This window comes from Neopsephotus bourkii, unplaced genomic scaffold (assembly GCF_033783945.1).
Source record: "Neopsephotus bourkii isolate Nb327-2 ecotype Australia unplaced genomic scaffold, CSIRO-AGI_Nbou_v1 NB_883, whole genome shotgun sequence".
Taxonomy (NCBI): Eukaryota; Metazoa; Chordata; class Aves; order Psittaciformes; family Psittacidae; genus Neopsephotus; species Neopsephotus bourkii.
Window position 1 is genome coordinate 56,712 of NW_026901377.1, and position 13,424 is coordinate 70,135.

The following is a 13,424-nucleotide window of genomic DNA, read 5'->3' on the forward strand; positions in this document are numbered from 1 at the left end:
GAATTATCAGGTAAGTGCTTCAGGTGCTTCAAAACAACTCAGAGCCATAGCAAGAAAGCACTAACAGTAGTCCAAGTACTATAAGAGTCTTCTACACAACTGTCACCCACACAAACAGAAACTACAAACTCTTTTTCCTCCCTTACAGTATTTTAATGGATCTTACCATGAGAAATCACACCATCATTCGTAGGATAATTACTGAGAACAAGTGACAACAGTTTGTGGAAAAGCCAGTTTATTAGGTTTCTGGGATTATGTCTTGCCCTCCCCCTCAACACACAGAAAATGACGCAACTTTACAATTTGGTAAAGTGAAAATACATAGACAAAGTATTCAGTACTTTTGACATCAATGTTGTGGGAAACATGTTACCACTGAAAGCCAGGAAGCATACTGAATCCTGCATACTGACCACATTACCCTTATGGCAGAACCATTAAAACATGCTCTGTGCTGAAGACAAAATTACATATTTAAAGACTGCTTCCACACAAGTCTAATGACATGAGGGCCCTTATTTACAGGTTGCGAATAACTCAAAGCTTAACAGATTTGCAGATGTTTGATATCAAATTTAACACTACAGCTCCATAATTTTCTTACCTCAACCCCCAACCTCACTGACTTTTGAATTCTTCATTCTGTCATTTTTAATTAAAAAAAAAAAAAAAAAAATTGCTGACATACTATACAAACAGTTAAGATGGTTCCTTTTGAGAAAAAGGATTACGGACATGAGTGAAAAACAAACTGTCCAAGAGGACTGTAAACCGTATTTATTTACAATAGTATTCACATGAATTTAAGATTAATCATTTTCTTAAAAAATCACTAAGGACACTAGTGTTAAAAAAGCTGATTGTTTCTGAAAGGACTGTAAACCAAATTCTAGCCATATAAGGTTCAGAGTAAATACAAAAGTTCCCTTTTACAAATGTGTCCTAAACAAAATTACTGTCATGGTTATAGCAGCTTTATATTTTAACCATATGAGACCAAGCTGAATGCTTTAAATCTAGAAAAAAGTCAATGCATTTTTCTTCCTTCAGTATAACTTGCAATAGAATTACATATTATTAACTATAATAATTTAAATAGTATTATCTTGTTTCGGTGATTTGCTTCTAATGTGAACACAAGGGTGGCAGCTTCTGAACTGGCCCTTCCACTTAGTTTCCTGTCAGCATTGCACACAAAAATTTTCATTTTTATTTCAATTTCTTCAAAAACTAAGCCAGAAAACATTGTCTGGCTTGGCACAAGAATGAAGTCATAGACTGCACTCTATGGCTTACGTTTCACCTTACATAATTATGTGCAATCTAGCACCATTTTTATTACGAAACTTGACCTTCTGAATATAAACCAGCTACAGTTACGAGAAGGTGATTCTAGAGGAGTAACTTCCCTCATCTGACCCAACACATTACCAACTCACAACAGCAATGCCATAGATGCCTCGCATTCAGCCATGACATTACACAAACAGGTTTTAGCTCAAAAATCTGTAACAAATAATGTACTGGGCAGGTTTTCTCCATATTCCAAGATCTAATTTATTTTGCATTCAGAAGTATTTTAAGAAAGTCCCATATTCCTAACATTCTTTCCTAAACATTTCCATCCCTAAAATATGTTAGCAATCAGATTGGTTGTAAAAATCTTTTTCAAGGTATCTGAGAAACATTCATCATCATCAAAACCCTCTGAAACCCCTATCCTTGAAAACCAGCACGCTTTTGCCAACTTCAGTCAATCATTTACTGTTTTTACTTACCCTGGGACACAACTCAAATACAGCATCTTTAGAAATAAATCCTCACTGAAGTTTTAGTAAGGTCAGAGAAGTTATAATCCCAAGGTTACCCTAAATCCTGTGCTTCAGTACTTTCCATAAGAAGGAATGCATAGTTGAGTTTTACATGCTAATCATGAAAAAAAAATAAAAAAGGAAGTTTGAAGTATACAGAGGTAGGGACAAGTTTGTCAATTCTCTTACCATTGCATGAGGAAACGAAGTTTACAGTGGAATGACAGGCCAAAAGCTAGCAGTTTGCTCCTACACTGACAGCCCAAACTTCACCTGACAGTCCTGGGGTTTATTTTTAAAACAAAAGATACTTGCTTAGCAATTTGCTAGCAGTCACCAAATATTCCTCCATATGCCAAAAACCTCCCTCTCTCTGACCCCAAAATCAAGCTGTCTGTCTGTCTGTCACAAAACACTTTTCTCCTACAGTATTCAAATGCAAGCAGCAACCAGAAGTATTAGTAAACTGGCTTACTATTTATAACCTCACCACAAGCGATGAAAACAATCTCAGGCAGCAAGAGCTCAAGTAGAATTGCTTTGTCAAAACTTCACTTGTAAGTTTACTTTCCCGTATATCTATAGTGAAACTTCAGTAATTCTGAAAGTACAATTACAAAGTGCAAAAACATGAGATGGGCACATCTACAACAGGAAATTAAAAAAAAACACACACATTAAAGTGCCAAAGAGATTTGCTGTAATTGCTACCAAAACCTAGAACTTTGCCAAGATCATAATTTTGAAGCATTTGCAAACTAGACAAGGTGACAGCCGACAGCTGTACACTTTAACACCAGCACGTCATAGCAGGTTTTGGTTCAGGCTTTATATGTATTTCATCGCGATCTGGGGGTTGACTAAGCATTAATGGCTTGTGGCTTTTAAGCTTGTGAGCCAGTGTCATAAATATGGCCTCCACATGGTCATTGTCATTGGGGTTTTTGGCAGAGGTTTCAAATAATGGCATACTGTGAGTATCGGCAAACTTCTGGGCCAAGTCCGTAGGTACCTGAATGACACTTCTCAGGTCACATTTGTTTCCAACAAGAATCCGTGGTATATCGTTGGCAAGAAGGTGTTGTTTGCATTCTTCTATCCATGATGGCAGACTGTGAAAACTGGCAATGTTTGTCATATCATACACAAACACAATAGCATGTACATTCCTGTAGTAGTGCTGCACCATGCTCTTTCTGAAGCGCTCCTGGCCCGCTGTATCCCACAGCTGGATCTGAAAAGGGAAAGAGAATGAGAGAAAAAAGACATTTTATTACTCATGCTGGAAAATAACGCAAATCACCTGCAGCTAGGGGAGTCACAGAAATCCACTCTTCAGAATTAATTATACTGAGAAGTTTGCGCCAAAGAAAATTGTTGCTTTTACACAATTTCAGAAACTTCTGCTTTCAAAGCTGCTCACAACTGAAGCCAAGAAGAAATGATGATGAAATTTGATCCCAAATAGGAATTTCTTAAAGTTTACTGGAGCAGTTTGTAAGATTTTTACAAAAGCAAATCCTGAAGTCTTTGCAATAGCACTTTTATTTGAGAAAAACAACAGGTATTTCACAGCACAACTCTCAGATGATGTTATTAACCGGCAAAATAACGTCATCTTCCCCAAAGTTTTGCTTTTAGCATGAAATAAACTGCCTGTTGTGGTACTATATAAAAGTAGGAAGAAATCAAACCATGCATGAATAACACCAGCACCAACAGAACAAAGCAATCTATCTCTGCAGTGTATCCACTAGAATCATACCCTCTTGTTATGAATCTCTAACTTAATGCTTAGTACAGTAAACCACAGTACATACTGTGATTTGTACCATCAAAGAATTCATAAAAGGTGTGGGGGGGAAGCATAAACCTCCTGTTATCTTAACATGCTACTATTGTTTCCAGGTTCACATCATTCTATCAGAAATGACTTAACATACTTGTCTGAAGCCTAGTCAAGTGTAATGGGCAGGAAACCAGTCAGAAGAACTAAAATGCTTTCAAATTTCTCAGGTCCAGATTAAAACAAAACAAGCCTTGAAACACAAGCAGACGTAAGTAACAGTTAATACAGATTTCAAATGCATCACTCATCCTAGTATAATGGAAGCTGAAAGTCCAAAGATGCAGAGAGTACGCTCCAGAATTGTGCACTAATTGGACACAGTGGTGTTTTAACAACCTTGCTGTCCAGGAGACATGGGACTGCAATATACAGCAGTCAGATCAGTTCACCTGCATGGCAAGATTAACTGTACACCATAAGAAATAAGCTAGTGTGGAGCTCTATCATGCACACCTTAGTGATGGTGTTAACCCTGAGACAACATTTAATTTCTTGGGTCAAAGCCAAGGCCTTGCTTCCTGTCTGTCCTGTACAGCTGATCCCTGATTGCTGAGGCAGTTGATCAGCACTTCATCTTTTAAACTTTTGAGCAGAGAATGTCAGAAAGAAACGTTTTCTCCCTGGGAATAAGAGTTTTTCTTGAGACTCAGAATTCAAGGAGTATTAAACATCCTGTAAACAATGAGGATAAAATTAAAATTCAATCTACTCTCATGAAAGGTACAGCTGGTATTTCCTCTGATGAAATTGTTCTCCCATTACCACAGTTCTGTATTCCTTTGATCCAAATGTTTCAGTAAAACTTAGAAATGGAAAGTGTCTTGAAAGTTGCCTCGCTCACCAGTTTTAACAGTGATGTTGATACTAGAAACAAGGAAAACAAGAACCAGGGAAAAATCTGCTGATGGCAAGAAGATGCATCACTGATAAAGAGGAAGATTACAGTATCCCATAGATTTTTTGAAAGCTGGAACAATAGAAATGAGTTGAAACTGAAGACAAGCTGATGCAAAGTCTTCATAACAGTGAGTAACAATAAAGACTTTTCCTATAAGTGCAGGATTCATCAGTTTGAAAATTATTAAAATGGATGATGATCCAGATACGAGTCAATCACGGGACGTTATGAATCACTAGTGTGATAGAGTGAAGGAAAGAGTAAGTGATGTTTCAAGATGGTGTGACTTTTTCCGCTGTATTATGTTCAACCCTGGTTACCCACCCTAGAGAAAAACTCAGGCTGAAGCAGATGCAAGTGACAGTTACTGGTTCCATCAGGAGAACTGAGAATTTACATGAGAACATCAGAACAGTTTGGCTTCTGTCATCTAGTTCAGTTATCTGCAGCTTCTGATCCACAGACTTATACAGATCCATGTGTTGCTTCTAAAAGAATCACTAACATTAATGAGAAAAGCACGGCAAGTTGCCCCAGCCTCTGATCACAGAAAATGGTAGTCAGTTGCAATCCTTTTCATTTTAGAGCAAATACCTACCTGCTTTTTGCCAATTACACTCTAAAACACAACTGACTGCATCTCCATTGTCTGTTAAGGGAGTCTAGACAATCAGATTAAACATAGGTACCTAAGTTTAGGTAAGATTCATTCACTTACCCAGATGAGAGATACTCCTAATGCACTTATAAAACATTAAAGTCAGGGGACTCACCTAAGATTTTAGTTATTTTGGAATTTGACAAATTAGAGAAGAAAGCAGCAATAATCCTCATGTTCAGATAACACAATGTTAAGAAATCACTTAAATAATCTTGGAAAACACTATATCAAATTAATTTTAAAAGGGAGCTCATTTTCACAGGCAGCTGTGAGCTTACACTTCTCTCCCTACCTGACAGCAGAAATCAGTCATCTTTCAGTCAAGCACAGATCTGCAAGTGTATTGCCAGCCTTAAGTAGAGAAGGGGAAAATAAATTAAAGGTTTACCTCTCTTCCAAGTTAAGCTTAAGCTACAGGTGCTCCTAGATTTTATTTACATGCAGCTTTCAAGCTTGAAGGGCATTATCTGAAATATAAAATGTTAAAATTCTTGGCACACAGTCATTTGCATGGAGAGGCAAACCCTTCCCCAACACTGACAATTTCACACTTTATAAGTTTTTTTTTCTCCTCTTACCATCTGAACTCGAAGAGACCATTCAATTTCTGACCCCCCCCCGAAATATTTGTTCTACTGAAAAACAGCACTGAAAAGGTCTAAATGAATAGATGTGCATTGATGAATTCAGATTACTGTTTCACTAGTTTAGTACCACCCATTTTCAAGGGAGCTCATTTTTTATAATACCCTTTAAAATGTGTGATTCAAAAATCTTGTTTAACAGCATAATTCTGCTAATAAAATTGTGGGCAAACTCCCTTTGCCACACTCCCTCGGAAAGACAAATGGTACTTAAACATACAGACTCAGCTAGCACCTCCCACCTTCTGACACCTTTTTATGGGTCCAGAAAGGCTGTTTTCTAAACAAGGACTCCCTTAGCACACATAGTTTATAGCATGCTGGTAAAAACATAACTGGCCTTTAATAAAAGATAAATGGTAAACTATGTCTCCTTTTACAAAAGGTGGAGGGGGGGAAAACTTGAAGAGCTCAAAGGTATAGGACATGATGTTTGGACTTCCTTCTTTGAGATTCATCTGCATCCTTTGCTCTGTTAATGTAGGTCAGTAAAGAGTGACATCATTGTTTTCTTCGATTTTCAATGCTGAGATCAATTTAGGAAGAGGAAAATTTAGAGTGAAAAAAATTGTTGAAAAGTTTAATTTATTCAGCACATTCAGACATCAGTATTTCATCTGAAGCTGTTAGCCTACTGTACAAGGTACAGAGGAATACACTCATCCCCGTGTCTTGGATTTCTACACAATTCCTGTGTGGGAGACCCCTGTCAAGAAGAACTGTGCTTGTGTTCCTGCTAGTGACACAGCATTTTCCAGCTGCAAAGGAAATGCTCAGTACTGTAGCAGCACAAGAATTACCATCCAGCTGGCTGGGGAAGGGAGAAGAGAGAAAGAGAAGACACTACTTTATAATCTCCTTCAGTGCAAGAGGAAAAATTCCCTTCAGGGCACAGCAAGAACAGGCAGTAATCTGGGTCATCTGAGCTTCTCTCTCTCCTGGCATGCTGGAGCTCACTACTACAACCAAGAAAGGTGAAGATGCACGAGAGGTGGCAAAACCCCTCCCCCCCAAACTGGTGCATACTTGACCACACACAGCATCCCCTAAGAGCTGGGGGCCTGGCCATAACAATAAAGTTTATTCCTTTTAAAGCTGAAACAGAACTTCCTGCAGAAACAATGTGTGGCAAAAGAGCCTCCTTCAGTTTTCTGCCTCCCTCAACTAGAACTGGTATATTCATCAGGTAATATTTTCAAGAACACTGCAAAACAACCTACCACAACATCTGTAACAAAATGGCACAGTAACTTTTGTGAAGCATCTCAGAACTGTGGATTAAGCTATATTCTTCTTCACTTCTCTCCAACAAAGGTCAAGCATAATCCAGAGGCAGTGAAAATGCTAGTCAATAAAATGGTGCTGACAAGAAGACATTCCTCAGGAGGTTCTCTCCATCATGGACAGCAATGGATTAGGGAGTACAGAATCTCAGCCATCAGCCAAAGAAGTGCTTTTCAGTGGTTTCATAAAGAAAAAAGATTAACAAAGACTCTTACTCGTTTGTGGTTTTTTAGTTAAAAATAAGGATATGAGCTAAAAATAACAAAGCACAAGAGAAAGGAAAGCAAATGGACTTACATGCCCCCTGCAATTTATTAATTTGTAAGTAAGCAAGGAAAAATCACTGCCTCCAGCTATATGACTGTAAACTGTAATTACAAAACCTGATGATGATAGCCATAAATACATTCAATAAATATACAATTCCAGGACTACAGTTACTCCCTTTTTCTACATGTTATTAAACTTTACTCATAGAAACACACTGTAAAACTGAAGTAGATGGGGATTCTGTTCAAAATCATGTTACTCCTAGTAAGCAAACTGCATTTGTAAGCATCTAGTAGTCTAATTTGCAAATGTCTGCAAGGATCACCACTAACATTTATGTATATACCGGGCTTTTACAGTGCAAAGAAGGCAAAATACCATTTCTTCCTCCTATCTAATTTTTCACTAGGTTTAATTTTTTAAGACTAAGCTTTAGCTAAACCTATAATCAGAGTGAAAACCAAGAGTCCGATGTGAGCTAGGTATCCACCCTGTCATGGTCCAGTTCTGTACCACACTTGCCTAAACATGCCGCAATATTAACAGAACCCTAAAAAAAATAAATATATATATATAAATAAATAAATAAATTAAAAGCTGTAACACACTGCTACCACTAAGCACAGAATGGTTTGGGTTGGAAGGGACATCGAAGATCATCGAGTTCCAAACCTCCTACCACCGGCAAGGACATCTTCTACCAGACCAGCAGCAGCTCACTCCTGAGCAACGATCAGTTTCTTAAGGGGACATTTGTAAAATGCTCATTACAGTGGCATCTACATAGCTTTGTGGACTTGTAAGCCAAGTAGGTGTGATCGTTTAAACAGAGAAGCAGAATTTCTTGGGAGGCAAAAAGCTGCTGATACCAGGCACAGCCAATGCTAAGTTACTAGTAGATATGCAATCAACTTGAAGTCCATTTTAAGGAAAAATTACCGATTAACACCTGCTAAAAGCTGCACAAAGGTTTAGCCTATAGTAGGAATTTTTAGAAACCTACGTATTAGTAACATTTCCAATAGGAGCAACGCAAAATAGTTTTAAACAAAGTTTCAGAGCTGATACAGGCGAAGCTATTCAACAGAACACCACTCAACTTTTGGGGTATGGAAATACGATAGGCGAGCCTACGAGCCCTCCCATGAAACAGAGCCGCACCGGCAAGCAGCATGGTGGCTACGGCAGCTGGCATACCCAGTTCTAAAGTCAACTGCAGCCTCACCGGCCCTAGCATGTCAGCATACGCATTCTGGTCTCCCTGCTGCTGCCTGCAGCGATGCTGGAGCCCTGTACCGGGCCCGGGCTGCTCTCTCCTGTAAGCACCTTGCGCTGGGGCACGGCCTTAAGCGGCCGGAGATCAGCACCAGGCCGTATGGGCGGCCAGCACCACCACCGGCGGCTTCGCAGAGCCTCGCAGAGGGCCGGAGAGGGCCTGCGAGTTCCCGCCTCGACCCGTCCCGCTGCGGCGGTACCTTGATGCGCTCGCCGTCGATGGTGACAGCCCTCTCACGGAAGTCCACGCCAATGGTGGCCTCGGTGCGCTGCGGGAAGCGGCCGGCGCAGAAGCGGTAGGTGAGGCACGTCTTCCCCACGTTGGAGTCCCCGATGACGATGATCTTGAAGATGCGAGAACGCGCGGGGGGCAGCCCGCCTGGGAGCGCGCCGCTGCCCGTCAGGCTCAGCTCCAGCGAGGACTCCAGGTCGGCCGCCGCGGCCATCATCGCTCTGCGGGGCCCGGTCGGACCGGACCGGACCGGACCGGACCGCACCGCACCGCACCGCACCGCACCGCACCGGGGAAGGGGACGCAGCCGCCCCTCTCGCCGCCTGCTCCTCCCTCCCGCGCGCCGCACCGACCGTTAACCGCCGCCCCAGGGAGAAGCAACGGGTAGCGCCACGACGCGATACGTCACACCACCGCAACCCCCGCGCAGCGCAGCGCCCCTCCCCTCTGCTGGGAGCGGTAACTCGCGGCGGGATCTCGCGAGAGAGCGTGATCCCCCTCCACCAATCCCCGGGCGCAGAGGGGGTGTGCGTGAGAGAGCGGCGCCGCCAGGGGGAGCCGTGTGTGTGTATCGTCATCAGCGTTACCCGGCGGAGGGCAATGAGGTGCTGGGGGCGGGATGGGGGGGTGCGCCCGGTCGGTGCTGTTATGGCGGTAGCTCGGGCACTGGCGGGGCTTGGGGAGTGGGTGTGCCCGCACAGCCCTACCCCCTCTGCCGGAGGAGTTCCTCGCCGGGGGTTGTAGATGTCAGAGAAGCTGTGGCTGCCCCATCCCTGGCAGTGTTCAAGGCCAGGTTTGACGGGGCTTGGAGCAACCTGGTCTAGTGGAAGGTGTCCCTGCCCAAGGCAGGGGGTTGGAACTGGATGAGCTGTTAAGTCCCACCGAACCCAAACCATTTTATGATGCTGTGAAGACAAGAGGCCTACTCGGAGTGCCCAAAATACTTCAGAGGAGCACTGGGGTCACTGCTGATTGCACAGCTGCCCAAGCTGGAGGTTGCTGCAGGGCAGCCTGCCCATACTGCGTGGTAGGCATTTTGTCGAGGCTGCATGTGTGTGTGTATGGGAAGTGGATCTTGGCCAAGCCCTATGCCATTACTGCACTGCAGCCTGACCACTCTGCTGTCATGTACAATAATGAGAAAGCAGCAAGTTCAGCCCTGACAAAGGGACGCTTGGACCAAAAGTGATTGACATATCTCACAATAAGAAGGGATGTACAGCAGTGTTTTAAGAATCTGTTCATAAACTCACCAAGCAATGTGCACCAGCAAATTGAAGAGTTTGACTCCTAGTGAGAAACAAATGTAGATAGCAGTAATTGAGAAATGTTACCCTAACAGTGGCTCCATGGCCTGCAAGTGAATAGCTGAGCCAGGATTCCTAGTGTTTGGATCAGATACGTAATAATAGCCATTGGGAGTCCTCTTTATTCTGTTACATGTGCTTCTGACCACCTGGGGTTTCTGCTGGCACATATAAGACTGATCCTTGGATCACTGCTCCCTATAGAGTAACGGTCATGTGGTTTACAGATAGTGCTTTGAGCAGCCTGTCTTTGCTGAATCTATAAAACCAATAGGCTAGATTAAGTAAAACATACCACGTTTTCCAAGTTCAGAGCAACTTCAGCTACAGTCCTCATCTTAGTTCTCGTTATAGCCTTGCCTCCTCCCTTGGACCAACTTAACTGAAGAGTGTAGAGAAGTGCCTCCACCTTGTAGTCCTCTTCAGAGACAAGATGCCTTCATTTATTCTGTCAAAAAAGAGGAGTAATTTTGTTTTGAAGTGGAAGTAAGATTAAAGGAAGGTGAGGAGGTTGTGTCACCCTGGAGTTCTTAACTGTCCCTTACATAAAATTGCTCCTTTTTGCAGCCAGAATGTGAAATACGTTTGACTGAGGGAGAACAAGCAAAGCTTATCGCTGTAGCCTAATGATTAAAGAAGTAGAGAAATCTGGATTTTAGTAGGGGGTGCTGTGATTTAGGCTCTGGCTAGCATGCTAAAAAGAGAGATTATACAGCTGTTTGGCAGCGTCTGCCAACAGCTCATTTAACTGAGTTTGATCTGGGTTATGCCAAGAAGGCCAAAGAGACTTATAATTAGATCTGAGCTCTTCAACAGCTCGTAACATCTTTTATTTCAACAACCAAGACCCTTTAAATGGCGGAATTGATACACCATCTAGTGGCTGAAGGCATTCTTAGTCATGAGGGTTTTATACTATTCTGATTTTACACTGACAACACATTGCCAGTGAGTTTGCCTGTCAGTATTGCCAAAGCCACCCTAGTTTCTGTTTTGTTAGCCACAAGACAGGCCACAAGACCCACCTTCCCCGCGATGCTCTGGAACACAGCTGGCCCCTAGAAGAACAAACTTGAAGTAAATACCTCCTGAGAATTTAAATATTGTTCCAGATGTGGACAGTATGTAAAGATTTTGCTCAGTGTTTCTGGGCACAGAAACTAAAGTACTTCTTTAAGGAAAGAGTATAACACTCTTCACTTAAACATGCAGTTAGTGAAGTTCTTCATGCACTTAAATCTTCTTGGTGGTACTCAGAATTTGCCTGCTCTTCTTGCAGTGGCTTGCCTCAGCTTGAGCAACTAAAAGTACATGTGGGAGTTTTAACACTCCTTTCTGAACTTCCCTATTACTCCAGTCATAAGACCTCCTGATCAGCCTGAGCAAACCAGTAAGGAATCAGTGATTTGACACGAGGCAACTTCACCCATTGCTCCTGTTCCTCCTTTCTCCATTAAAGCTGTCCACCCAGAGCAGGAGTTTTGGGGGAAGTTGGCTTCCCACTGAGAGGACAGCAGTCACTGCCACTATTCTGTGTTTGGTGGGCACATGGCACTGCCCTTCCAAACTGTGGTAAAATGGAGATGGAATGGTCAGCTGATTTAAATGGGTAGGCATGTGCAAATGTCATAGTTGCAGCCAGAATTCCTAAGCTGTGTAGAGATTGCTTAAATCTCTAAATTGTCTAGACGGCAAAATTCCAGTTTGTCAATTTAATTTTTTCATGGGAATGTATTTTCAGTGACAAAAATGTCCCCAGGAGAGTGTTCTGTGATTCAGAATGGCACATCTGGTCAGATCCAGAGCAGGAAAGTAGGAATAGGTGACAGCAAAAAATGCATCCGATCCAGCAAATCTGATTTCATTTTTCAGTCCCATCACAAGGGGCTTGATCCAGGGTCTCATAGAGTGGGTGAGTGCCACTGTCACTACCTGTTCTTGTAAAAAGTCCCTCTCCAAATTTATTGTAGCCCCCTTTAGGCACTGGAAGCTCCTCTAAGGTCTCCCCGAACCCTTCTCCTCTCCAGGCTGAACAAGCTCAACTCTCTCAGCCTGTCTCCATATGAGAGACTCTCCAGGCAGGGGGGTTGGAACTTGGTGATCTTGAGGTACGTTCCAACCCAAATCATTCTATAATTCTATGATACACTTTACCTGTAAATTAAAAATTATCTTAAAACTTACTTTAAAGTTAATCCTCTAACTGACTGGAAGTGCTCTACCAATAGCCATACAGTAGAAAATCTATTTGTTATTAAAGCACCTTTTAAAGATAAGTATATCACAAGATTATATGGTTCTCTTTTTGAATTATTATTACTTTGCAGTGCTTACAGAAGAGCAACTTACAAATATACTTAATAACTTGAAGGCTCTTTAGATCAATCCATGCGGCTCTTACAGGAATTCTCAGTGTGGTTGAGTCAGAAGTACAACAAACTGGGTCACTCTTGCTTTTGAAGCATTAGAGATTTAAAAATTAACTTGTATGACAAGGTCAAACTCCATCGGGAGTGAAAAGTCAATGAACAGTGAAAGTTATCAGTACCTGGTAAAATTTCTTTCCAGCTTTCTTTGTAAGCAACATTCACACTAGTATTTGAATGCATTTTCGGTAATGGTCTCTTCTCACTATGAAAGGTGCTTATCTTGGAGCAACAAGTGCACAGGATTTATGCTGAAATAATAAAAGTCATCAGTAAAGCCCTGCTTTTTAGTCCTGCAGGAAGGAAAAAGGGTCCAAAATCCTGTCCCATAATTGATGCCTCAGCAGCTCTGTATTTTTCTACCTCAGGATACTGTATGCCAGCCAGTTGCCCTGAGATGAAGTACACATCACTTGTTCATCAAATAAGGCCAACCCTGAATGTAACATGCTAGGTTACAGCGTTCTCCAAATACGAGCCATAACAGCACTTCCGAACATTTTGAGAGGTAATTTCAGTGCTAGAGGGAAAATGTCGGTTCACATCTTCCCATATGCTGCCCCATTTCCCCCTGTCCAGGGGCATGGCAGGGTGGACACAGCTGCCTGGTTAGCACTGCAGCAGGGAGAAATGCACTTCTGGAATCCCTGTTAACAAAAGCGCTCCTCACTCTGGCAAACACATGGGTGATGCCAACAAAAGTTGGAGGTGCATCATTTCTTTACCAATTTTCTTTATAGAGAAGGAGGACCCTACACTTCTGT

The 13,424-nt window shown here is 42.1% G+C and overlaps 1 protein-coding gene across 1 annotated transcript; it reads right to left on the reverse strand.

Moving 5' to 3' along the window:
* Window positions 1–221: 221 nt before the first annotated feature.
* Window positions 222–9,185, reverse strand: RAB33B (RAB33B, member RAS oncogene family). Its single transcript, XM_061357120.1, has 2 exons — window positions 8,896–9,185; window positions 222–3,048 (listed from the first exon to the last, which is right to left on the reverse strand). The coding sequence occupies exons 1-2, from the start codon at window positions 9,142–9,144 to the stop codon at window positions 2,605–2,607; spliced, it is 693 nt and encodes a 230-aa protein (XP_061213104.1). The 5' UTR covers window positions 9,145–9,185; the 3' UTR covers window positions 222–2,604.
* Between the last annotated feature and the right edge of the window lie 4,239 nt (window positions 9,186–13,424).